Source organism: Miscanthus floridulus, chromosome 19 (assembly GCF_019320115.1).
Source record: "Miscanthus floridulus cultivar M001 chromosome 19, ASM1932011v1, whole genome shotgun sequence".
Lineage (NCBI taxonomy): Eukaryota > Viridiplantae > Streptophyta > Magnoliopsida > Poales > Poaceae > Miscanthus > Miscanthus floridulus.
This window is the reverse complement of record NC_089598.1, coordinates 3,451,312-3,479,012: the sequence shown is the minus strand read 5'-3', so window position 1 is coordinate 3,479,012 and position 27,701 is coordinate 3,451,312. Positions and strand designations below refer to the sequence as shown.

The 27,701-nt window shown below is 46.1% G+C and overlaps 2 protein-coding genes across 2 annotated transcripts; both read right to left on the bottom strand.

Moving 5' to 3' along the window:
• Positions 1 to 7,616: 7,616 nt before the first annotated feature.
• Positions 7,617 to 8,759, bottom strand: LOC136527864 (histone H1-like). Its single transcript, XM_066520718.1, has 2 exons — positions 8,447 to 8,759; positions 7,617 to 8,330 (listed from the first exon to the last, which is right to left on the bottom strand). The coding sequence occupies exons 1-2, from the start codon at positions 8,663 to 8,665 to the stop codon at positions 7,878 to 7,880; spliced, it is 672 nt and encodes a 223-aa protein (XP_066376815.1). The 5' UTR covers positions 8,666 to 8,759; the 3' UTR covers positions 7,617 to 7,877.
• Positions 8,760 to 15,008: 6,249 nt separating this feature from the next.
• Positions 15,009 to 15,856, bottom strand: LOC136527943 (histone H3.3-like). The gene is made up of 2 exons (XM_066520808.1): positions 15,722 to 15,856; positions 15,009 to 15,627 (listed from the first exon to the last, which is right to left on the bottom strand). The coding sequence occupies exons 1-2, from the start codon at positions 15,800 to 15,802 to the stop codon at positions 15,289 to 15,291; spliced, it is 420 nt and encodes a 139-aa protein (XP_066376905.1). The 5' UTR covers positions 15,803 to 15,856; the 3' UTR covers positions 15,009 to 15,288.
• Positions 15,857 to 27,701: the final 11,845 nt, after the last annotated feature.

Genomic DNA, 27,701 nt, shown 5'->3' with positions numbered 1-27,701 from the left:
CAAAGTTGCTCCAAATTTGTTGAAACAAATTTTTCTAGGTTCCTTATCACCAGATCTACTTGGGAAAAATAGTGCATGTCATTTTTGATATGCTTTTCTATAGAATTTTATTTAATCATGTAAATTGCTGATAACTTGAAAATTGTGTATAAAAATATATAGGCTTCATAAAAATATGATTTCAAGTTTGTTAATCTTCTTATGTCATGTACTTCCTAAGGAAAATATGTTTCATGCATGTGCTGTGGAAAACTTTAGAGGTGTAGTTCAAGTGTCGTTAATGGCTGATTTTTGTTATTTTTGATAGAGAGCAAACTTTGTATAAAACATGCATGTGGTAAATTTTGTACAGTCATTATATGCTATGAAGAACCTAGGAAAAATATTAATTCTGTTGTTTAACACTTTTCATAGTACAAAGTAATTTCATGCTCATTTTTATGCTATAGCTTGTCATTTTTGTGTAGGATAGTTTGCTTATCCAAATGCTATGAAATTTTTATGGTAGTCTGTTTAGGATAGTATTGTGCTACTGTAATTTTCTTAGATTTTTAGGATCATCAGAAATATATGTTGCTATTCAAACCTATTATTAATTAGGGTTTAAGCAAGTGTTGCTTTAAGTGTGATTAAGAAATTAGTAAAGCTTTGGTGTATCTTTGAAGCATTTCTTAAGATATGTTAACTTAACATATTAGTAGTAGAAGAGAATGCAGTAGATGACATGTGCTTATAGTATAGTTTCTTGGACGATGTTGACTACCTTGCATTTCAACATATCCATTACATTCATCTCCTTCGATGCACCGATTGCATGAGCACTTACGCGCATTGCATCATACAGGATCGTAAACCGAGAACCCCGTCATCATACCCGAGGAGCCAGAGGAGCAGCTCGAGGTGCAGCAGCAGGAAGTGCCAGAAGCCGACGAGGAGGACGTTGAGGAACTTCCGGAGTGCCCCGATCACCGTCCGAGCTCCTTCGAGAGAGGCAAGCCCCGGAGCATTTTTCTCCCGGTTTGCAATGATTTAATTAAATGCTTTACTTTAATTGATGTATTACGTTCAGGAGTTGTTTGCAACCGTTGTTGCATTATACCTTGCTTACCTTTGTTATACTATATCCTTGTTACCCTGGTATCCGCAGTCGAGTAAATGCTTAGCTGGCTTAGACCGGTAGAAGTCGGGTGATTTCCTGTCACCTGCGAGCTATAGGTGGTTACCTGGATCTGCTTGGATGACTATGAAGTCATGGTATAACTAAGTGTTAAATGAAGTTGAGACCGGACGGAGACTTGCAGTGTTTTGGACTGTAGTGTTTTCCGTCTGTGTCGATTAAGGACCGGCCGTTGTTGGGCCTCGAGTCATGTTGAACGCATGCCTTACATTTAGCTGGCCGGATAAAGTACCTTCCGACCGCGAAGCTGGGAGATTTTTCGGGCCGAGTAAATTGCCCGCAGCGCACTGTGCCGAAGCAGGTGTGGTAGGACACGGGGGCGGGATGATAAGGCCAAAGTGCAGTCGGTCGGCCCCCGGGTACATGTGGTTCCTGGCAAACTCGAGGTTCCTGGAAAGTTGACTCGGTGATCAATATCTCACTTTAGCGGGTGAGTGAGATTTGTGTAAGGAACAAATCACCAGCTAGTTAGGAATCGATTCGAATCGCCATCGCTCCTGGATAGTGAGCACTTGACTTGAGTTACTTCATCGTAGTAAATGTTATGGAACACTTGGACAGTTATAATGAATATGACAGTATGGAAGTTGCGTAATGATCATTGGTTATCATTATCTGCTTAATCACATGTTTACTCTAGTATAGGTGCAAATCTAGTTGACAGGTTAATAATAATTAATTTGGCAATAATGTTTTTAGAAAGGTTCTTGAAATGCTAAAAATGCTTCTTTTTGCGAATGAGTCAGCTACCCTACCTTAAAGCCCTTCATAATCCTTGGTGTCATTTATTTTCGGTTATGTCGGGTAAGTCTGGCTGAGTACCTTCTCGTACTCAGGGTTTTATTCCCACTTGTTGCAGATGGGCAGATGTACTATGGCTACTGTATCAACTGCCTGTATCCTGCGATGGGTGATGCTTAGGACCATGGGCATGGTCATTCCTTACGTCTCGTCTAATGCTTTTGTTGGAGATGATCATCAGCTGGCACTATATTTGAACTCCGTGTGAGTGTGTGTGGTTTTAAACAAATGACTTCCGCTACTTTTATTCGAACTTGTTTTGTAATAAGTATGTTTAAACTCTGATGTATCTGTTATGCAAACTTTTATGTAATATGTGATTGGTGACCGCTAAACTTATTACGATCATGGCTGGGACACGAATTGGTTTGAAATCCTTCGTGATTTCACGGACTACCGGGTTATACGGGCTTAAGTTGGCTAAATCGTCTGCTCTGGTGGATGATTTTCTTACTTAATTTCGTATAATTGGTCGGTTCTGTTACAGATGCAAACCAACGGGAAGAACAAGGTTGACACGATGATTTTTCTCCTGAGGTTCATGTGTTTGCCAACATGCTAGAACCCGTTGTGTCGATCGCTCACTTGGTGGTTCGGCGGCTAATTGGCATCACCCGCCAAGCCCGCACGTCGGGCGCCGTAAGAACCTACCCCGAAAGTGAGGGTAGCTCAATGACATGCTTTACTAAAGTTGCTCTTCGCGACTCCCGTGGGGCGAGCACAATGCCCCACACAAGCTCTTCTCCGGAGCGCCGCACAAGCTTCTTACGGGCTTCAATGGAGACCACCACCAAGCTGTCTAGGAGGTGGCAACCTTCAAGAGTAACAAGCACCACCGGCTTACAACTCGATCACCTAGTGCCACTCGATGCAACCTCATGATGTAATCGCACTAGAATCACTCTCTCACACAATCGGATGATCACTATCAAGTATGTGTGAGATGGAGGGCTCCTAAGCACTCTCAAGCATGGACACAAAGTCCCCCAAGGTGCTCAGCTCTTCAAAGCTACAGCCATGGCCGAAGGCCACTTCTATTTATAGCCCCAAGGGCTAAACTAGCCGTTACCCCTTCACTGGGCGTTTTTCGGGCCGACCGGACGCAGCACCGGACGCTGCACCGAACGCGTTGATCGTGAATACCGGACACGTCCGGTCGCTATATCGGACGTGTCCGGTAGCTATCTGACCGCCATGTGTCCTACCATTGCCTCCAACGGCTCTCTGATAAGATGACCGGACGCTCAGCATGAAATGACCGGATGCTAAACCGCTGCGTCCGGTCGAGTCTAGTAAGCCTCCAGGGCCGACCGAACGCGACAGTTAAAAACCGACCGGACGCTGAGGCTTAGCGTCCGGTCGAGTACAGTAAGCATCCTCTGACGACCGGACGCGTCCGGTCACACCGGACCGGACGCAGCCAGCGTCCGATCGACTGTACTGCCGAACACCGCGTTTTCTGCTTCACACCGGACGTGTCTGGTGTGGCGACCGGACGCGTTCGGTCGCTGAGTACGCTGCCAAATACTGGATGTGTCCGGTCACCATACCGGACGCGTCTGGTCACTCTATAACCAGCGCGACTCACTCGTTTTCATCACCAACTTCTTCTCCTTTGCAAATGTGCCAACACCACCAAGTGTACATCATCATGTGTATGTGTGTTAGCATTTACACAATCATTTTCAAAGGATTAGCCACTCAACTTGCCACGCCACTCGATCCTAGCGACGATGCAAAGTTAGATCACTCGAGTGGCACTAGATGACTGATATGCAAATAAGTTTGCCCCTCTTGATAGTACGGCCATCTATCCTAAACCCGGTCATAAACTTCTCTACACATCTATGACCGATGAAATGAAATGCTCTAGGTTATACCTTTGCCTTGCGCATTCCATTCCTATCTCCTCCAATGTTGATGCAACACATGCATCAACACGATCAACAATAATATGATCCACTTCATATCATCACGTGATCATATTGATTCATCGATCTTGACTTTACTTGCTCTTCACCGTTGCCATCGTCCATCGACGCCAAGTCTTGCTCAAGCTTCACCGCCACACAGTCCATCACTCCAAAGCCTTCGACTTGCCCTTAACGCTTGCAACCGGTCCATCAAGCCAAGTCTTGTCTTGATCTTCTCCACCTTGATCACATGACTCAATGTCATGTCTCATGTGCATTTAAGCTCCTTCATCATCACATGTGTGAGCTTTGCAACATCTCCAAGCCTATTTTCACCTTCATGGCATATGTTGCTCACACACATGTACTTGTGGACTAATCATCTGTGTATCTCACATAAACACAATTAGTCCACCTATGTTGTCACTCAATTACCAAAACCAAACAAGGACCTTTCAGTGGGGCAGGTGATTACGGGGGTGGATGTAGGATAATTCTAACTGGTGTTTTATAGGGGTAGTGGTAGAGATAGAGATATATAGACATATAGACTGCCAATTTATGATACCTTTATATCTTTGTAATAAGTTGTAATACTTGTTGACTATAGCCAGATAGTGAATAACATTGTATCGATATCATGTAATACATACCGTTTACTGTAGTAATAATTAATACTTCTCATCGGTGTTTTTAAGGAGTATCTAGACCATTCTGCTTCATCACTAATGGCCTTGTTCGCTTGAACTTATCAGCCGGTTTATCAGCTAGAATCTACAAGTATTTTTTCCTCATAATAAAACAGCTTCAGCCGGCTTTAATACCAGCTAAACAGGCCCAATGTGACATGAAAGTCCTACTGCATAACATATCATCATACGATAAATAAATTGTAAATGCAAGTCATACAATATTGCATTATTAGACCTAGTTTTGTATACAAATAGATCCACCGAACAAATTATAGTAAAAGTTCACCATAAATGGATTTATGTCTCAAATCCGCTACTAGGGTGCCTCTACAACAAAGGCTCGCCAGGCACAGGACTACGAATATGCCTCCAAGCGGCAACATGTCGTCCTGATCTAAATCTTCAGTGATTGGTGATCAGCTCTGTCCAGCATAGGACGACATGAGCGGGGATCGAGCTCGAGGGCTCATGCCATCACACACACCTACTGCAGCACGCCAGCCGAGCAGCACGCGGCTCGTGTGGGCACAACAACTTGGCGTCTCATGGTGGAGGACCTAATGGTTAGTGTACCTCGTGCGCGAGAAGAGAGTCGATGCCTACTGCGACAACATGTTTTTACGCCTCTCATCTGGGTATAACTGTAGTATCTGCTCATGTACAGACTCACACCAACCCAACCCAACACACTCACACCACGCGTACACAAACAAACCTACAACTATACTCATATCACTAGATCGCGTCCTTTGTGAGATCACCGAGTCGCCTCTCTTCTCCCGCACGAGGTACACTAACCATTAGGTCCTCCACCATGAGACACCAAGTTGTTGTGCCCACACGAGCCGTGTGCTGCTCGGCTGGCGTGCTGTAGTAGGTGTGCGTGATGGCATGAGCCCTCGAGCTCGATCCCCGCTCATGTCGTCCTGTGTTGGACAGAGCTGATCACCAATCACTGAAGGTTCATATCAGGATGACATGTTGCCGCTTGGAGGCACATTCGTAGTCCTGTGCCTGGCGAGCCCTTGCTCACACCACGCGTACACAAACAAACCTACAACTATACTCAGATCACTAGATCACGTCCTCTGTGGGATCACCGAGTCCAACCATGGACCCGTAGACGACAGGGCACGTCGCATTCCCTTTGTGGCTCCACGCGCGAGAGGCAACAGAAGTTATTTATGGGGACGAACCCCGGTGAGAGACCAGAAATTCACAGCCGCGGGGGCTCGAACTCTGACCGGCAAGGTCCCAACCACCGGACCTTGCCACCCGAGCTACGCTCGGTTCTCTCTGCGACAACATGTTGGTGGAGTGGCAAATGGTTGCCGGAGCTAGTACGTGGCGTGTGGTACTAAGAGGAAGTGAGGAGCAAATTGGGTTAGAGTTAATTCAGGGTATAGAGAAGAGAGACGGGGGCTGGTGGCGATATCTGGCTTACGAAGTGGCTAATGACTGTTGGTGCTAGTGTGTCGTCTGTGGCAATAGAAGGAAGTGAGGAGCGAATCGGGTTAAAGGCTCTGTTCAGCTGGTTTATAAACCGCTCGTGCTGATTTGTATGGCTGATTTGTCAGGACCATGACTGATATTATAATGGCAGCCGAACAGAGCTAAAATTCATTCGTGGTAATATATACGGGTGGTTACAATTAGGGTCTTTAGACAAGGCCTTCTCGGTGGATTATGTCTCCATGGATATGGACCCGTTCGCTTCGTTGAAAAACAAATCGAAAACATTGTTTCGATTAAAAAAACAAGCAGAAAAGTATGGATTATAAGAAGCCAACGAGGGCATGAAGTGTGGTAGAGTACCGGGAAAAGGAGATAGAGACAAGAGGATCATTCTTGTCCTTGCCATTCCCGACGCTGATACTACTCCGTATTTCTTTTATCATATGAATTCCTACCGAGGATAGTTTGATTCTAGATGTAGGAAAGTTTTGCATGGAGAATTCAAAAACTGGTGTTGACGCGTGACCCGTTTAGAACTAAGGATTTTTTTTTAAAATCTATAAGAATTTTAGAAATCAGTACAATTTCACAAAATATACAGAAATATGAAATTTTCCAGATGGGCCGTGATATCCCTAACGCGGATACAAATTTTTCGTCATATATATCAATGCCTGTTTGGTTTCATCCTTAGAAAAGATTTCCATAGAGAATTCGGAAACGGGCCCATTGTCGTCTCTAATTCCGCCCCCGTGCTATGTAGCCAGACCGACACCCTCTTACTAATCCACGAGCCAAGTGTTAAAAATTCGCATCGCATTGCATGCTATAGCCCCCGAGGCCACGACGTGTGTTAGGAGTCGTGGTGCAGTATTTTTCTGTTATAAAGAATCACACCACCGGAAGCACGGAACGGCCCGGTCGCTGTTCAGGACTTCAGGTATTTTCCACCGAGTCCGCGTGGCAGCCGGGCCCCATCCCAGGCGTCCCAGCGCAACGGGCCCCGCTTTCCCAGGCGGACGCACCCAACCTTTGTTCCTCGGGTCTGCTGCTGCTCAAGCTTATCCATTGGCAACGAAGAAATCCAGAAGCTTCTCGATCTCGTCTTTCCGTACACCATGAACACCCTCACTACTGAACCGGATCGCGTGCCTACTGTTCTGTTCCTCTCCCTCCGAACAACCATACCATATCAACTGTTGCGAGGTGAATCCTCAACCTTGACAGCATCGCCCAAAGGCCGAGGGAGACAAGCCAGCACCAGTGATCGAACTAAGGCGGTGTTTAGTTCTGGGAATTTGGTTCGTTTTTATTTAACAAATAGTATTTAAACATGGACTAATTAGATTCAAAATATTCGTTCATGTAATTTCTCACCAAACTATGTAATTTAAACATGAACTAATTAGATTTAAATATTCGTTTTTGTCTACATTTAATACTCCATACACAGGCCATAAACATTAATATTTGAAAGTTGAGGTGGAACTAAATAAGGGCTAAACACCGATCATCTGATTCTTCATCCTCATCACATTCACACACACTGATAATGGATGAACCCAAGCATCATCATCATCACAGGAAGCTAAAAGCGCGCGCTTTATTGCCGTCACACCACACTTAACACTGGTTCCGGTACGGGTATTTACAACACGATGCCACACGGCGGAGCAGAGCGCCCGATAGATCGAGCCGGCGGAGACGACGACCACAGCACCACAGGTAGTGCCACGCTGCTAGTACTTCCTACTACTACCACTACCAGCTAGTATATTATAATATAGTACATACACGGCGGCGTGCGCGCGCGAACAAGGACGGTTGGTCGGTTGCTTATCAGGCGCTGGCCTTGTTGGCCTTCTTGCCAGCGGCGGCGGCGGCGCGGGCGGACTTGGGCTTGGGCTGCGCGGGCGCGGGGGCGACCTTCCTCGCCCGCTTGGCGCGCACCTTCCGTGCCTCCCTGGGCGCAGCTGCGGCGGGCGCCGTCTTCTTTTTGGGCGGCGCCGCGGCGGCCGCCGCGGGCCTCTTGCGTCTGGTCAGCGTCGGCGTCGACGCAGCCGCCTTCTTCGTCTTGGCGGCCGCGGAGGAGGCCTTCTTCTCCTCGGAAGCGGCGAGCTTGAACGAGGCCTTGACCTTGACGAGGCGGCCCTTGGCGGCGAACCCGCGCAGCTGCACGGCCAGCACCTTGCGGTAGTTGGGCGGGAGCTCGTCCCGGTGCTTCTCCCCCATGTGCTTGGCGATCGCGTACGGGCTCGCCCCGACCTTGCCGCCGTCCTGCGACAGGATCGCCTGCCTTGATCATCTGATTGATCATCAGACACGGCACAGCAACACAGTCCACCATCAGTAATCAGAATCCATCCATCCACGCCGCAAGATCACAGAAGGACGGAGTCCTTGCTCACCTCGAAGTAGGGCGGGTGGTGCGGCCCGGCGGACTTGGGCTTCCTGCTCCGCGGCTTCCTCGCCTTCTTCTCCTTTTCGGCGGCTGCCTTCTTCCCCTCGCCGCCCTCCTCCGCCTTCTCAGGCGTCTCCACCACCTCCTTCCCCTCCTCCGCCTTCTCAGGCGCGGGCTCCTCGACGACGGCGACGGCCGGAGCAAATTCCTCAGTCACGGTGGCCATGATCAGCAACCGAAAGATCACTCAGTCCACTCTCTCTGTCAGCGTGCGTGCGACTCAAGCTGATGCTCCTACTCGCAGTGGACCAGCGGCGTGGCGTGCGATTTATAGCCGGCGACGGCGGGCTCCGATTCGCCGGCCGCGGCCGCACGCGGATCGGGATCCTCGGACGGAGCATCCGGGGCGTACACGTGGCCGCGCGATGCGGCCGCCTGTCCCCCGGATGGTTCTCGACTTTTCGCGCGCCCGTGCGTGGACGCCTCGGCTCGAGGAGGGTGTGTTTTCGCGTGTTTTTGGGTGGGTGGTTTGGAGGTACGAATTTGGCGTCCGTTTTTTGGGGTTTGTTTGGGGGGTTTGGGGTTCCAGTGAAATTCGAAGTCAGATGGGTGCTGCGGATTTGGAAATTCGAAAGATGGTTTTGGTTTGAGGGAGAATTTCGGAGGTTTGTGAAAGGGTGTGCCTTTTGTGTTTGTGTTGGACTGTTGGGGATGACAGGATGAGTGCTGAAGGTTTGTACGGTTTGGGGATGGTTAGACGTAGCAACTAGACGTTAGCCACGTCGTGTTCAACTGTTTATACCTGTGAGTTTATGTCCATCGTTGTCTATTTTGTCCCATCTTGAATATCTTACCATATGAATCCTGCTTCCAAAGCGGACAAACCGTCGTGCCACGTCCGCCTGCTAAGCCGCGAGCCGTCGGATCAGACGAGCAAGCGATCTTGGGCCGTGCGATGGTGGATCAGTCGGATCCCTCACCCGCTTTATCGTCGACCCGACCCGTCCCGAACCTTCGCGGGCCGACCTTTGCCTATTCCCTTCGCCGTCGCCCCCTGCATCAGGCTCGGGTGCGTGTGCACCCGCCCTCAGGCGACGTGGCGTGCCGGAGCGACCCACGGCCCCCCACCTCTCCCTCACCAGCGGGTCCTGGTAGGCACGGGCACGGCGGCTACGGCCCTTGCCCGGTGCCCTCCGACCTGGCACCGCAGCTCCGTCGTCTCGGTCTCATCTACCCCAGCCCCCACACTGCCACGCCAAAACAGGGCCGCTCGGACGCACGTCGCGACGCCGCTCTGCCCTTCCTCCGCCGCCGCAGCAGACGGAGCGAGCTTCTCCCTACCTCTCTCCCTCGTGCCTACCCCACTGCCCTCACAGGCATGGGCGACGCCAGAAGCAGAGACGGCAGCTGCTGCGAGTGCACAACCCACCCTTCCTCCTCGCCATTTGGCCGACACCCTGTGCCCCAAAACCTAACCCTAGCGGCGACGCGAGGAGCAGCGCCAGGTGGCGGCGCGAGGAGCAGTGCGGGCGGCGTCGCGAACAGCGAGCGCAGGCCGCGGTGGCGATAGCGCTCACGCAGGGTCTCGCGACACGGCGGCGCGAGCGCAAAGCGGCAACGCGAGGCACGACGGCGAGCGGCAACGCGAGAAGCAGCACAGTCGGCGGCGGCAATAGCAGGGCGAGCAGACCGCTGGTGGCGGCGGCGCCCACGCAGTCTCGGATTACGTCATATAGCTCTAGGAGGCAGCGGTGCGACGGCGAGTGATGAGGGGTCGCTGCAGCTTCCATATGCAGGTTGCGTCCTCTACCACTACACCGCCCCTCACACGGTAGTAGTCTTCATCTGGTCTGAGGCCGCCAGTCGTGCTCTCACGCTGACCATCGATGCCGTGGTGCAGTGCTGCGTCGACCTCTTCGCACGCAACAATTTCCCCTGCTCATCGTGTAAGTCTGCTTGCCACCTGCGACTTGCTCAATAAAATATCTGAACCAAAGTGGTGCCTCTAATGAGGCAGAGGTAGAAAACTTGTTGTGAGACTCCTTATTGGAGCTTTTGTTAAAACATTCCAGGGTCAATACCTAACTGTATTATTGCCTCTTTCAATATATATCAGCATCGTATAGTCAATGTACCATTAATTATTATTTCATATTATCATGGCCTTGATAGCGGATTCTTAAATATTGTTTCTAGAGTTCAACACTACTCAAGTGTTAAAACTGCTTCTTTATCCTCTGATTCTAGAAGCTGTCAGAATTCTACTCTAGCAGTCCTTTGAGAAAGTGGTTGATAACGCTATGTTGTCGACAAATGGACATTTAAGTTCTATGTTAGTGTTTTGGTGCTTGCAGTTACAGCCTTTCAAAGAAATTCAGGAGCAGCCTCTTCATTGCTTCTTACGTACAATAGTTCTTTCTCTGCTGTATGTACCAAGTGCAAGGTAGAAGCTGTCAATAAAAATAAGATTTATAGAGTCTGGCTCTGTCTTTGATGTATAGTTATTCAGTTCTTGGTCTCTGTATTTCATTATTTTTTCTTAGAATGATTTAGACTTTTGGAATGATCTACTCCTTTATTCATTGTGCTTCCATGACTGTATCCTAAGAAAAATGCCTCCATGATTTTCTGCCATAAGAAAACTATTTATCTAAGTAAATGTTATTAAATCTATTTTTTTATAGAACTGCATATGGCTACTATGATGTTGATAGAACAATTTTTTAAACTATATTGCTAAGTTTCCTTAAATCCCACATAGGATCACCACTGGCTGGCTCAAAATGATGCGGCAACGCTGCGCCCCAAGTTTTCTATTCTTTCTATTTCCTTATATTTTTAATCCCCAAATCAGATTTCAGTAGTGGATGTGATGAACAAGCAACATTGTTCCTATAAAATAATAAAAGGTGTGATCTTTGTGCATTTTCATATGATTATTTCCTTTGTTTCTCCTTATAGGTGATATAAGATTCTGTTACCACTTTAAGGTCCACCTTACATATGAGAAGATTGTTTTACAGCCTTAGGTTGTCAGCGGTGATGCACCCTAGCAAAGATGGATGTTGGCAAATCTAAAATTTCGGTATGTGCCCGTGTACCAACACTGTTTGTAACACAGTGATACATCATGTCATACTCAATAAAATTGTAAAATTGAAGCTTTCTGAATGTGCTTATTCTTCGTTGTGTGCTTTAAATGTTTGTAACTTCTCACGCTACATTTTTATGCTTTCAAACCCGCGCAATTGCGCGGGCTTCCTGCTAGTTACTTACATTCTTCAGATTAGAGGTGCAAACGCAGTAGTCAATATTGGCTCAGAACTACAGGGGAAAGGAATAAGTACAACAACTTTTTTTCCCAAAGCATCCACTGTTATTAGTTTCAAAGTTTTCGTCAGATTATCATCAGCGAGGGCTCTATGTTCTGATTTACTCCCTCTGTGCAAATAAGGAGAGCGCCAAATTTTGTTTTGATTTTGGAAGTATGTCAATTATTGTTCTATAAATGAAACTAAGAAAAGTTTTTGAATTTATAATGCAGGTTCCTCAAGAGATCCAATCGTAGGCCAAGTATCAAAATTATTTCATATATTAGCTAGCATGTAACTAATTTTACTAATATTTTGGGACAAATCAAGCTCACAGCCTCATTGATTAGAATTATGCACTTGTAGTCAATTATCAACATATATATAAAATCTGAAGGTTCCAGTCACCCTGTTGTAATACAAATGTACAAATAGGTTCTATGTGATACATTTTCCATTTCTAACAAGCTTCTAAGTTCTATGACCTTACATGCGCGTTTTAATTGGAATTTAATAAAATTTGGATTGTGATCATTCCCTTTTGGTGCAAGATTCCTATTAAAGAGATTAGCTGATAAATATGCAACCTCAGACTGGTCTCTAAGAATAATAACTGTAAAGTAATTGAGCCCTTGCATCTTGGCTGCACTATTTCTAAAAATAATGGTTACAAGCATCTTATCAGTTCTTCCTTAATTGATTTCTGCAAATTGTTTCAACTTGCTATCATTGAAACATTCTTTGTTCATTCATTGGCATTCATATGTGAATGCATTCTTGCATTTTCAGCTTGTTTTTTTACCACATTTTCTTAGTGCTCTTCACTCCAATTATGATAAGTGAGGCTCGATCTTTTTAGCGAACTTAGTCTTGATTAACCATTTCATTTGGTTATGCACCAAACTGCAGATCTTGCACGCCCATTCTCCATGATTGGCCTTGGTAACATATGCTTCACTATCTATGCAACAAGTTAAGCAATTGCATTCTCAACTTTAGTGCCACCTACTTAGAGTTGTCATGATTATATTTCTTCTACAAATAGAACCATCTTATACACATTATTTACATCAATGTGTATACAATCATTTCTATCAAGATGTAGTGCAAGCAAATGGGCTGATCCCACACTGATGGTCTCGGTATAAACTCACTCACGCATGCGGGCTAGCCCAACACAGACAAGCGTGCGGCAACGTCAGCGCGTAGTTTCTAGTCATAATCTAAATTTTAGTCAACTAAATTTTTTACTAGGTATCTAAACCTAAATAGGTGGACTTAAGGTAAATCATTTTTTGGTTTTTAATCCAACTAGCAATTAGTTTATTAGTTGGTAAATATGGATAAACATGGACTAAATGGTATACACGAGTGTTTGTTACACCAAAGCTACTTACTTTTAGTTCATTTTCAGTCTATATATCTAAACAACACTAGGCTAAATTTTAGCCACCTACACCTAAACTTCATCAAGACTAAGTGATCAAACAGGCCCTTCATACTAACGACCGTTGTCCAGCAAGCCAGAACTGCAAGAAAAGACGAGAGGACAAAGAAGAGAACGAAGAGAAGTTGAAGAGGCTGTGTGTTAAACTTTTTGTAACGAAAAAAGATTTAATCTCGAATAAACTGTGTTAATCTTTTTGTAAAGAAAAAAAGAGAGTTAATCTCGAATAAACTGTAGCAAGACTGAGCATGTTATGCAAGTTTATACTCCAGGACAAGTTGATTTGATTGACAGCCCAGAAAAAAAAGAACAGATAAGCTTGCTGGAGCGAAATAACCTGGGCCAAAAGCTCAGAATACGCTACTTGAAGGACTCGTGAGCGTGGAATAACGAACTGGGCTTACGCTAACAAAAAGTCATTTCATGTCTGCTGCAGACTAGCCCAAATCTATCTACTCGGCCCAAATCTATCTACTTGGGCCTCTTAAACTGTCTCTGACAACGGTTCCCTAAAATACAATACACATTTCACGTTTACATATCATCACATGTAAAGGGTTCTACACCTATTTTTAATCTTCTCTAATAAAAAAAAGAACTGTTTCTGTAAATAGATCTTCGAAAGAAAAGATATCCTGACACCGTATAAGGGCCTGTTTGGTTCTATAGACTAAACTAAAATGTGGACTAAAATGCTCACTTTTAGTCCCTAAAATGCTAAACACATAGACTAAAATTTGGACTAAAGGGTTTAGTCCTCTAGTACATAAGGAGGTGACTAAACTGGACTAAAGTATTCTGAAGACAATCCTGCCCCTCGTTACTCCCCATCCCACCCGTGGCCAGCAGCTGTAATATCTTCATCTCAACAGAGGTAATATTGTCTTTATACAACTGCATTAATAGACTTTAGTCCCTAGAACCAAACAGGATCCAGACTAAACTTTAGTCCAGGGACTAAACTTTAGTCCACGGACTAAAGGAACCAAACAGGTCCTAAATATTTCATTGGAGGCTATATGTTTCGTCTCCTGGAGACAGCCTTGGCCCAAAAGAGCAGCGAACGGCCCCAAATCCATCTTCTTTCCCTTCGACCAAAACGTATAGGCCTCTCATCAAAACCCAAAAACCAGAAGATACCCGCTGCCAAAAGATTTGAAAACCGACCGTGTTGCACGTGCTTCCCGGTTTCCCATTTGGACAAAATGGGGGGCTGTCCCACCAATCCCTGAGTCACCAACACATTAGGTCGGACCAGCCATTCCAAGGCCGTGTTTAGTTGGAGGCCGGATTCGGTAGCACGTGCAAATACTGTAATGTTTTATTTTTATTTGATAATAATTGTTTAATCGTTGACTAATTAGACTTAAAATATTCATACAACCAAACTGTGTAATTAGTTTTTAATTTCGTCAACATTTTATACTCTATACATGTACCGTAAGTTTGATAGTACCAACTTCCGGAAATCCGGAGAACTAAACAAGGCCTCGTAAACAATCGTAAATTTTCAGCGTTTTTCTTCTCACACCAAACCATTCTCTCGTAACAAACCAACCAGCAAGAAATAAACCACTATACGGCCTCCCGAACTCCCGAACAACAGGCTACTGCTGAGGCCTGAGGGCAATACAGGACCCGTTTTCATACTAGTCGCCGGTCACCAAAAGCAAAGGACAGCCATGGCGACGCGCGTGAACCGGTAAAACAGCGGTTCCTCCCCCTTCCGCGCCCTCAGATTCGGGCGACCCACCAATCCACAATAAACCAACCGTGCCAACCACGGCACCGCATCACAAATACAAACAGTATAAATAGCACAAATTATAATATAATAGTCAACTAATAGTCTTTTTAAGTTTCGGCACGAAGCGACCCAAACAAAATAACCACAGCACAAAATAGACTTGTAAAGCTGTTTTTACGCTACTAACCAACTCACTAACGACGCTAATACAGAATTTAGCCAACTAAGTTCTCCATGAGTTCTTCATCAGATCCAAACACGGGCGGAGATCAACAAGCCGACGGATCCAAATTGACCTCCTCCCTCCTCCCCGCCCCCGACGGACGCTGGTGGTGACGACACGCTTATGCGCGCTCACCGCGGATGCGGCGGGCGAGCTGGATGTCCTTGGGCATGATGGTGACGCGCTTGGCGTGGATGGCGCAGAGGTTGGTGTCCTCGAAGAGGCCGACGAGGTAGGCCTCGGCGGCCTCCTGGAGCGCCAGCACGGCGTGGCTCTGGAACCGGAGGTCCGTCTTGAAGTCCTGCGCGATCTCGCGGACCAGGCGCTGGAAGGGCAGCTTCCGGATCAGCAGCTCAGTGCTCTTCTGGTACTTGCGGATCTCGCGCAGCGCCACCGTACCGGGCCTGTACCTGTGCGGCTTCTTCACGCCGCCCGTCGTCGGCGCCGACTTCCTCGCCGCCTGCAACGAACCAACAACCGCCGCCGCAGCGTCTTAGAACGGAACCCTCGAGAACAGAACAACAGATCGAAACGGAACGAGATGAGGAACAGGCAAACGAACCTTGGTGGCCGAGCTGCTTGCGCGGGGCCTTGCCTCCGGTGGACTTGCGGGCGGTCTGCTTCGTACGGGCCATCTCCTCTCCTCGGCGACTGAAGGACCGAACTCGGAGGCGGCGAAGCTGCGGCTGCGGGGAATGCGAATAGTGGGAGATAAGTGGGGCGCGGGGGGGATTATATAGTCGCGGGAGACAGAGGGGAACGGGCGGGCGGGCGTGGGCGGCAGGAGCCGCGTGGACCGAGGGCGGTCTCGTGTGACCGTTGGGAAAGTGAATTCGGGGATGCGAGGCGGGATCGGACGGTGCAGGGTGGGCGGGAGAAAACACACGATCCGTGGGAGGGTGGAAGCGAGGCGGTGATTGGTCAGCAGGGACAGGAGCCACGGAGCGGTGACGTGGCGGTGGGGATGGGCCGGGGCTGGCAGCGACCGCCGGCGTGGCGCTGCGCGTCTCGTGGGCTGCTGGGCTGGGCACGGCCGCGGAACGCGCACCTGGTGGAGTCGGTTTTGGACTCCGTGTGAGAGAGACGGAAACTGCCGTTGTGGCTTGGGCCTCGTGCAGCACGCTCCACTTTCGAACAAGCACCGTTTCTGTTTGGGTTAATTCGAGCGCCGCCATCGAAACTTTTCGAGTTTAGAAATATATCATTACAATTCGTTATATTGTAAATATATTATTGTAATTCCTATGAAACGTGATTCATGCCATTAAATAGGCTTTTAGGCGTTCGTATACGGCAACATGTTTAGTATGGCCCGTATTGTCCCTGTCCAGTCGCCGCAGCACCTCCGCCGCATGTCGCATTGCCTACAGCATCCGCTCCTTGGGCGGTATCGTGCCTAGCTGTCCAGCTGACCTGTATGTTGCATTGGATTGCCCAGCTGACCCGTCTGAACAAAGCATATGCCATAAAAAGGTCACATATAATTTGATAATAAGTTGAAAACTTCTGATAATTTGATAACAAGTTAAACACACTGAACAAAGCATATGCCATAAAAGGTCACATATAAGTTGATAACAAGTTCACAGACTAGTGACTGGACTTTAACTGACTACAAGTTCACAGTACTTTAACTGAATACAAAGTTCACATGACTTTAAATGGATACAAGTTCATAGGACTTTAACTGAACAAAGCACGGCCCGATTAATAAAATTCAAAAGCACGGCCTGATTTCTAGTTCAAAAGCACGGTCTGATTACAGGTTCACAATCACAGCCTGATTACACACAGCAATCATCAAAAGCACTCGACATTAAGATTCAGGAATCAGTGACTTGAGTAGTGAGTTGGGTATTAAGGAACTGTGACAAGCTCGTGACAACTCTAGGCTGTGGTGCAGCGGCAGCCTTCTGTTGCTTTTTCTTCACTGGAGTCTTCTTCTTCTTGGACGTCTTCTTCCTTTTGGGACTCTTTTTCTTCTTTTGTGCTGCCTTTTTCTTCTTCACCTCTGACGGCCCAGCAGTGTCATCATCTTGTTGCCGTTTCCTGCATAGTATAGTGGTTAGCACTAGGTTCAGTATAGAATGCACAAGAAATGCTTTGAGAATGAGTCACTAACCTCTTGTTCTGTGATCTGCCCCTAATTTCTCCATCGGAGTCAACCTCAGCAAATTTACAAGTCTTGGCAAAGTGACCGAAGTCACCACACCTTTTGCACTTCATCTTTTTCTTGTTCGCTTTCCCTTCAAGGCAGCCCCTAATTCTCTGTACTCTTGGTCTGCCTGGTGGTCTTCCTAGCAAGGGTGGAATTATTGTGAACCCAAGATCCACCACAGGCCACTGTGTTCTGTCTAAAAAAGGCTCTACTCTTCCTTCATAAGTAGCCCTAAATCTTAGTACAGAATAATATTCATGTACATAGTCTTCTATTTTCATTCCCCTATTGGACAGTATCCAAGCTAATGCATGCTTGCAGGGCTTGCCTGTGAGCTGTCACTCTCTGCATGAACATGAATGATGTTGGAGATCAACTGTGTGTCTCCTCTGATTGTTCCAGTTGTCTAGAAGTGTCACTTCAGCCACGTCTTCATCACTACTTGATACCTTAACCACTTTGAGATTATTGCTGGTAGCATTCAACTCCTTCATGACATTAGGGAGTATACCATCACGCATTTCCCTAGCAATCTTCCTCCTCAAAAACCTCTTCTCCATGATGAGCTCTCTCAGGCCATCAACCAATTCGTGCAGCAGCAGTCCTTTCATGTGCCTGATCTGAGCATTAAAGCTCTCAGATACATTGTTGGTCAAGTAATCATATTTACTCTTCTCTGAAAACCCATATCTGTACCATAGTTTGTTGTGATGCTGCTCTAGAAATTCTATGGCATCTGGTGCAACATCAAATATCTTCTGCATGTGCCACTTGAACAGCCCCTCTGTGTAGCTTCTTGTTGCTGGATACAAATGATTAGTGAAGACATCTCCCTAATAGTGCTTCATGAAATTTGAATGCAAGTGCCTCATGCATTCTCTGTACTCAGCTTGCGGGAACATTGCTCCCACTACACTTCCTAAACCTTTACAAGCATCTGTACAGATCACTAGGCCTTCAGGTGATCCTATAGCTTTATGCAACTGCTCCATAAACTATTTCCAATTGTCCTCTGTCTCTTAGTCAAAAATGGCATAAGCCAGATGATACAACCAGTTGTGCCCATCTACAGCAGTAGCTGAAGCCAACTGCCTAATGTATTTACCATTTAAGCATGTGGCGTTGAAAGGACCTAGGATGCCGCCTAGAGGGGGGTGAATAGGCGTTTCTGTTAATTAACACCTTTAAATGCGGAAACAATTAGAAAGGGGAGTTTCCAAAATGGAAACTCCAAATTAAGAGTACTACCACCCCTCACAAGTTAGTCACAAAGTAAACAAGGTATAAAGAATATATCTAGAAGCTACAACCCTGCAACACCAAGTTAGAACAGAGAATAAATATTTTCTGTGCAGGCAGGAAATACCGGACGTGTCCGGTATGAATACCGGACGTGTCCGGTATACACGATTTCTGCAGATCGGCCCCGAACTTGCTCCTTTCGATTTCTATCTTCAAACCAAACTGCAGGCACTTGATGGAGATGACAAAATACACAGAGAACCTGCAGAATAGCTAGAGCAACACAAATATCAAATGAAATGCGAATTGAGACACGATATTTGTTTTACCGAAGTTCGGACTCGTTCGAGTCCTACTCTCCGTTGAGGGGGCTGCGGGCGACCCAGCGAAGGTCAGCCCTAGAGGGTACCACGAAGGTCACTCTAGCCGGAGTCTTTTCCAACTCCTTTTCCTCCTTCCACTAATTTGATTCCGAGGCGGCGGAATCGACCGTTACAAACTTTCCGAAGCAACCACAATCTCTCGGTTGCTCTCCGGCGACGCCTAGCCGTCTAGGACCGAAGAGTCCAAGAGTAACAAATGCGAATCACGAGATTGACAATATGCACAAGTGCTCAAGTGGTGGCTTGCTCTCTTTTTCAAATTCTCTCTTAACCCACAAATTGATTTTGCAATTTGGATCACACACTCACTAAGAGAGGGTTTAGGAGAGTTGGCAAGGCTCAAAAACGTGTGTCTATCTCAGCAGAATCAGCAGCCTCCAAAGGTGGAGGCTTGGGGGTATTTATAGCCCCCTTGAAAAACTAGCCGTTTTATAGCCGTTGCAATACCGGACACGTCCGGTATGCATACCGGACACGTCCGGTATGACTCACACTGCGCCAACGGTAACTAAGTTACAGTGAAGTTGTGAGGCGTCGGAACTCCCGAAGAACGCCGGGACTTCCGGCCATCGGAACTCCTGACCCAAGTCGGAACCCCCGACCCTCAGTAATTTTGAAAAAACATGTAACTGAGTTAAAGTTAGTGAGGTGTCGGAACTCCCGACATATGTCGGAACTCCCGACCATCGGAACTCCCGACCCTCATGGCTTTTGAAAACTAGCCGTTGGCTTCTGGTCATCCATACCGGACAGCATACCGGACATGTCCGGTATGACCAGGGCAGTGAACCCTCTAGGTCAGTTGAAGTGCGACACGTCGGAACTCCCGACCCATGCCGGGACTCCCGACCGTCGGAACTCCCGACCTACGTCGGAACTCCCGACTAACCAACCCGAGAACAACAATTTTACAGCTGCTGGACAAATACCGGACACGTCCGGTATGAATACCGGACACGTCCGGTATTGCCAGACCAGCAACAAATCAGTTAGCTCTTTTGTCTCTCAAATACTCAAAACTCACATGGGTTGGCTTGAGCACTTATGAAACATTATCTATCAACATGATGCATCCCTCTTAATAGTACGGCATACCTATTAAACTCAAGACAAATGGAAATATGAATTTGTACCACTTGAGTTGTTCTTTTGAATTGATGCCGTCCCTTCCAATCTTCATCAAGTAAGGGTGCTAACATGTTGATGTTGATCTTTTCACTTGAGCATAGCCATCTTGAGCATGTGACTTGATTCCATTCATCAAGTTTGAATAATCCCAAATGTATCAAGTCACTTCCATCAAATACTTCATTATAGATTTGATCCTTCACATCAATATGACCATCTAAGCTTGATTAGTACCTCAACTAAATGCAAGTACTTTCTTCTTCACCCTAGCTAGGTTCTTCGGCCGCCAAGCCGTCGCTTGCCCTTCACCCTTGCTTAGTACCTCGAAGCCTTTCCTTGCTATCTTCACCATCTCAAGCCATCAAGTCACATCTTGTGTTGAATCATCCATTCATATGTATTGTTATCTTTTTCATTTTAATTTAGCAAGCTTCAAATATGAGATCATTCCATATGCAATCCCTCATGTCTCATTAACTAATAATCACAAGCTTGCTTTCACATAGTACATGGAAATCCCACAATAAATAAGCCTTCACATGAATTCCATTTGCATTGTTGTCTTGTGCTTGAACTAGATTGTTTATACAACAACACATCATTTTGGCTTTCATTAAGTGCCTTGTGAGATAACCTATTACCTGTCCACACTTAGCAAACGGGTTAGTCCTTTAATCACGTTGTCATTCAATCATCCAAAACCCACTAAAGGGCTAGATGCACTTTCAATCTCCCCCTTTTTGGTGATTGATGACAACTTGATTAAAGCTTACAAAATGATATAAACATTTAAGCTTTTGGGTTCAATGATTTATGAGAGGCTCCCCCTTAATATGTGCTTATGATTAGAATTCACAAAATGACCTCAAATGTCAATTGCACATATTAAAACAAATAGGAGACTCCCCCTAAATCATTGCATCCGTGGGGTGCATGTGTGTGTGACAAAGTGAAACCGTGATGCATATGACAAGATATATCACACAAGAATAAATATAAAAGCATCACATCAAATATTTTCATTCTAGCATGCATAGTCCTTATGAAAATAAATATGATATATGTAATTCACACATAGCACTCATTACAAATTTTCTCAAGTCCAGAAACCACTGATATATATAGATAAAGATCATGTCTCAAGAGATACATAGATAAAGCATAAGTAAGTCTCATCTCTCACATGATACAATTTATCTCAAATCCAAGATACATCAATGAAGCTCAAAAACAAACTACAGCCTGCAGTACATATCTTCAGGTACAAAGATAAGCAAATGAAACTATCCTGAAGCATAAATCAGTCTCTCTCCCCCTTTGTCATCTATCACCACAAAGGTCCAACAATGACATACTAAGAACAAAGGGGCTACAAGCTATCACGGAAAGCTGGGATCACTCATCATCATCATCATCTCGACCAGCATCCTCATCATCAGAGCGTGCAACACCAGCTGGACGAGAACCACCCGCACCAGACACGTCATAGCCACCAGACCCGTAGAAGCCACCACCACCTGTCAGGTCACTCCACCAATCTGTAGCATAGTCGTCTGCAGTGCTGGGACGTGGCTGAGAGTGAGTAGGCACACGAGCCTGAAGTGGTAGAGTGTCAGGGTGCTCAGGTGCCTGCTGCTGCTGCTGTCGCTGTATGAACTCAACATACTCTCTATCATATCTAGCCTGCTGCTGCTCCTCAGTCTCAGGCTCACTAGCTGCCTCATCTGATAGAGGAGACCTAGGAGGATCAAGCTCAAGATTAGAAGCAATTTGCTTCAAAGTCCGAGTGTCCTTCCTCCTAGCCTCCCTCTCCTTCTGCTGCCTAGTCTGGATGTCACGGCACATCCCAAATATGGAGCTGAAAAGCCTGCGGATAGGCGAAGGAGGACTGCCACGGCGTGAAGTAGAACATGAAGGAGCACGTGGTGAAGGTGAAGCTCCTGTTGGTGCACCACTCCCAGGTGCATCTGCCTCTGGTGGTGCTGCTGCTCCTCCTGGTCCTGCTGGAGGTAATCCTGTCTTAGGCAAATCTGCAATAATCTTCAGGGCCTTGTGAATCTTATCATACTCAAATGTGTGCCCTGTCACCTGCTCAATCATATGCATGATATAAGGAGCAAAACCACAGCCCTTGAGGGGCCTCTCTCCAACACTCCTGATCTCGGACCAAATAAAGTCAAACACGCTGAAGGACCGAGCATCAGGTGCCATCCTGTGGAGTAGGTTCCTGGAGTAATCAGCAATGGTGCCCTTGTCTCCACCCTTGCAGTCAATAGTCTTCCTGAACATCCTGTCCAGGTACCTGTAGGTAGGGTGAAGACCTAGAACCTTCCCCACAGCTCCTCTCTCACCACCAGGAGGATACATGTAGGCGAGCTGCTCAGGAGGTAACACCTGCTCGATGTGGATCCTGTCCCTCTGGAGATCATCCTCTGAGAAGCCAAGATGGGCGGCAAAAACATCATAGTCAACACTATACCACTGGCCCTCAAGCATCCAGTGCATCCGCCGCTCATCCTCCTCAACAAATAGAGTAGCATAGAACTGAGCTACTACCTCTGTGTTCCAGTCATGCTGGAACTCCATGATCTCATAAACTCCTGTGCTCTGGCAGATGGCAATAGCATGATCAACTGAGGCCTTCTGCAACTCTCTAATATATTGCCAGTCAATCCACTGAGACCTGGCAATTACTGGGTTCCTGGTAAGAATCACACTGGAGTAGAAGTCCAAGTGAAAGGCTGTCTGGAAGCGGTGATCGTACTGAACCTTAGGTAAGCTCCTCGGATCAACCCTTCGCTCATCTCTAGCCTTCCTGGTCATACCCTTTCCCCTGTAGTCAACTCTGGGAACATAGGAGGGCACATTGGGCAGACGTGTCTCAAGAAGACCATAATGCATCCCTTGACCAGGCTGGTGCTGAACTGGAGGAACTGACTCCTCCTCCTCAATCTCCTGCTCCTCATCTGAGCTGTCACCATCTGATCCTCTGTCAGTGCTCTTCCTCTTTCTTTCATCTCTAGACTCCACTCTGAACTCATCAGTGTCTGTGTCAGAAGAAGAGCTCCCGGACCCCTCTGCATACTGAGCTGCTGCACTAGTGGCAGCCCTGGTGGACCTCCTGCTAGTCGGCTGAAATCCAGGATGCATATCCTGTCTCGCCTTCTTGTACTTCTCAAGTGCTGGATCATGCCTGTGCTTGGACCTCGGCTCCTGTCGTCCACTCATGGCAGCTGTCCTGTATCCAAAGATTTCCAAAGAATTTTAGATACATGCCCATAGCTTGTAATTAGACATAGATTCTTTCATCCAAGGTTTTACAAAGAGTGCTAGATAAATTTGTTAGTCCACAATGGTGCAAAATAGAAATTTAGCTCCCCCTAAATAAGTGCTTCAAGTATTTTGAATGACTTTTAACGAGCACTTTTATTCTGATAAGAAATTGGGAGCCAATTTTTATTTTGACCATGAACCAAATAAGATTGCCATATTTAAAAGTGAGCTTAAGAGATGCTCACAATCCACTTAGATTTGATAAAACACAAGCTTCTGAGTATGTTAGGGATATATGAAAATGTATGGATCGAATACTCAGTTGCAACACAATTGGTGTTCTGGTCCATGCAATACCGGACATGTCCGGTAGTATACCGGACACGTCCGGAATACACAGAACAGAAACACTGACTTTCTGTCTCTGGTCATATCGGACACGTTCGGAAGTAATACCGGACATGTCCGATAGGTTCAGGACAGAACCAATTAATTTACTGCATGTAATTTTTGTTTAGCTTTATTATTTATTGTATACTAGCATCTCAACAGATAAATTTCTCTACTAGAGAACGATCAAAAGCATCATATGGCAAACATAATAAATCTCAAGTGAAATTAATTAGCCACTTTCATTATTTCACAAATGTACCTATTTGTGAACTATAGAACACGAAACAAACAAAGTGGCTATCCTACAAGGTTTTAGGTACTTGTTACCAATGTTGAGGATGAAATCTATGATATGTTCATTGAATTATCTTCGGGTCAACCATATAAGAGATTATGATGAGAATTGGTTGATAGATTGAGTGAATATTGTCAATTTGCTTGCTCAACCACCCCGAAAGCTTCATCTCATCACCAAGTACCTATTTCATTAACCTAACCACACTTTGGTACCCAACTCTTGTTGGGTCCTTTTGAGTTAGTCAACAAGTGCTTAGGTACCCAAATGGCTTTAGCACTAGTTTGTGGTGAACACATCACCTTACTAGTGCTAACTCCATTTGTGGTCTTCCTAAGCATATCATTATAAACAAATGTGTTTGGCTTAGGAGTTTTACCATTTGGGCATTCATAGCTTAGATGCCCCTTTCTTCTACAAGCATAGCATATGCGGCCTTTGTGTGCTCTATGCTTGATTTGCTTGTATGGACATCTATCAACCTTGTGGCCCATCTCATTGCACCCATAGCATCTTCTAGTTGCAACTTGGGCTTCCTTTCTTGCTTCTTTGTACATTGGGCATTTCTTGGTAGAAGCCTTTTGATTGGCGGCTTCAACTTTGTCGGCCCAACTCTTGTGTGGACACATAGCCCACTCATGTCCATACAATCCACAACCATAGCACATCCTTTTTCCATGTTTCTTGCTCTTGGTTGTGTTGGCCTTGCTTGAGATGTGATTCTTTTGTTGGGCTTTGGAGGAAGCAAGGTTTGAACCCTTCTCAAGCTTCTTCACCATGTTATCACGGTTATCTTGAGAAGGTTGTGCTTTCTTCTTACCCTTCAACCGAATCACATCTTTCTTTAATCTTTGCACTTCTTCTTTGAGCTCTATGTTTTCTATAAGATTTAGCTCAATCGAAGATTGGCTTGCTTGAGGAGCACATTCATTAGTACAAGAAATATTTAATTGAGATGGTGTACTAGTGAGTGGATGTGTTAGAGGTTGAGAGAATTTTACCGATGTAATCACAACCTCATGAGCCACCTCAAGCATGACGCTTGATTCTACTACTTCCTCATGAGAGCACTTTAGATGAACATAATTTGCTTGTAGCTCATTATACTTGCTTGATAGTTCATCTAGCCTTGCTTTGAGCTCGAAGTTTTCCTTCTCTAGTTGTGAAACACTAGAAGAGGAGTTAGTAGCTAAAGCATGCTCAATTGACAATTTTTCATACCTCTCATTTATTGCCTTTAGCTCTTGTAATTTGGAGATGAGAAACTTTTCTTGATTTTGAAGCGATTGCTCTTGCTTCTCAATCTCTTCTTCAAGCTCATCATTCTTTTCAACTATCTTCATGATGATGAACTTGTCTTTATGGTTGAGATGATCAAGGTTGTAGTTGTCTTCAACTTCAATATCACTCTTATCTTGATCATCCACTTGAGCCTTCTCCTTTTCTTGATCTTTCTTGTTATTCTTCTTCTTGCTTTTCTTGGCCATGAGACACAAGTGATGAGTATCATGAGATACTGAGATTGACTCATCACTTGGTTGCCACCGGGCTTGAGCATCGTTGCAAACAGCTGCTTGCTGGTCTGCTGCCCCGGCAATACCGGACACGTCCGGTAGGCATACCGTGCAGGCAGACAGCACGTCATTTGCTGCTTGCACTTCTTGCTCCGGCTCGGTGCTCTTGAGGTCTTGTGAGGCTTCTTCGCTGTATGATGACACAATGGACATACTTTCCAATGACTTAATCTCAAGTGCATCATCACATTTGGATTTTCCATACAAATCAAAAAGTCTAGTCCAAATGAGATGAGCACTCTCCGGAGGTGGTTGTCCATTGAAGATTGCCTCATCTTGAACCTCTACACTCAATGTACTCAAAATAATATTAATAGCTTAAGCATTGAGTTGCACGCATATCTCTTCCTCTTTTGACAAATTTTTGTAGTTGCTCCAATCAACTATAGAAAGAGGTATGCTTGCATCCACAATATGCTCAACAAGAGGACTAATATCTCTAAAAGCATTGAGTACATGTATTGACCAAGGTAGAAAGTTTGAACCATCATTTTGGAGAAGCACCGGCTCCAACTCGATAGGCGTCGACATCCTTTTCTCACGGCGGTGAAGCTTTAGGTGAGAAAATTGTCTCTGATACCAATTGAAAGGACCTAGGATGCCGCCTAAAGGGGGGGTGAATAGGCGTTTCTGTTAATTAACACCTTTAAATGCGGAAACAATTAGAAAGGGGAGTTTCCAAAATGGAAACTCCAAATTAAGAGTACTACCACCCCTCACAAGTTAGTCACAAAGTAAACAAGGTATAAAGAATATATCTAGAAGCTACAACCCTGCAACACCAAGTTAGAATAGAGAATAAATATTTTCTGTGCAGGCAGGAAATACCGGACGTGTCCGGTATGAATACCGGACGTGTCCGGTATACACGATTTCTGCAGATCGGCCCCGAACTTGCTCCTTTCGATTTCTATCTTCAAACCAAACTGCAGGCACTTGATGGAGATGACAAAATACACAGAGAACCTGCAGAATAGCTAGAGCAACACAAATATCAAATGAAATGCGAATTGAGACACGATATTTGTTTTACCAAAGTTCGGACTCGTTCGAGTCCTACTCTCCGTTGAGGGGGCTGCGGGCGACCCAGCGAAGGTCAGCCCTAGAGGGTACCACGAAGGTCACTCTAGCCGGAGTCTTTTCCAACTCCTTTTCCTCCTTCCACTAATTTGATTCCGAGGCGGCGGAATCGACCGTTACAAACTTTCCGAAGCAACCACAATCTCTCGGTTGCTCTCCGGCGACGCCTAGCCGTCTAGGACCGAAGAGTCCAAGAGTAACAAATGCGAATCACGAGATTGACAATATGCACAAGTGCTCAAGTGGTGGCTTGCTCTCTTTTTCAAATTCTCTCTTAACCCACAAATTGATTTTGCAATTTGGATCACACACTCACTAAGAGAGGGTTTAGGAGAGTTGGCAAGGCTCAAAAACGTGTGTCTATCTCAGCAGAATCAGCAGCCTCCAAAGGTGGAGGCTTGGGGGTATTTATAGCCCCCTTGAAAAACTAGCCGTTTTATAGCCGTTGCAATACCGGACACGTCCGGTATGCATACCGGACACGTCCGGTATGACTCACACTGCGCCAACGGTAACTAAGTTACAGTGAAGTTGTGAGGCGTCGGAACTCCCGAAGAACGCCGGGACTTCCGGCCATCGGAACTCCTGACCCAAGTCGGAACCCCCGACCCTCAGTAATTTTGAAAAAACATGTAACTGAGTTAAAGTTAGTGAGGTGTCGGAACTCCCGACATATGTCGGAACTCCCGACCATCGGAACTCCCGACATACGTCGGAACTCCCGACCCTCACGGCTTTTGAAAACTAGCCGTTGGCTTCTGGTCATCCATACCGGACATGTCCGGTATGCATATCGGACATGTCCGGTATGACCAGGGCAGTGAACCCTCTAGGTCAGTTGAAGTGCGACACGTCGGAACTCCCGACCCATGCCGGGACTCCCGACCGTCGGAACTCCCGACCTACGTCGGAACTCCCGACTAACCAACCCGAGAACAACAATTTTACAGCTGCTGGACAAATACCGGACACGTCCGGTATGAATACCGGACACGTCCGGTATTGCCA

Coding starts and splice junctions, on each gene's coding strand:
- LOC136527864 (XM_066520718.1), bottom strand. CDS start 8,665: ATGGCCACCGTGACTGAGGAATTTGCTCCGGCCGTCGCCGTCGTCGAG. Junction 8,331..8,446: donor ACCACCCGCCCTACTTCGAG/GTGAGCAAGGAC, acceptor TGATCAAGGCAG/GCGATCCTGTCGCAGGACGG.
- LOC136527943 (XM_066520808.1), bottom strand. CDS start 15,802: ATGGCCCGTACGAAGCAGACCGCCCGCAAGTCCACCGGAGGCAAGGCC. Junction 15,628..15,721: donor TCGGCCACCAAGGTTCGTTT/GCCTGTTCCTCA, acceptor GGTTCGTTGCAG/GCGGCGAGGAAGTCGGCGCC.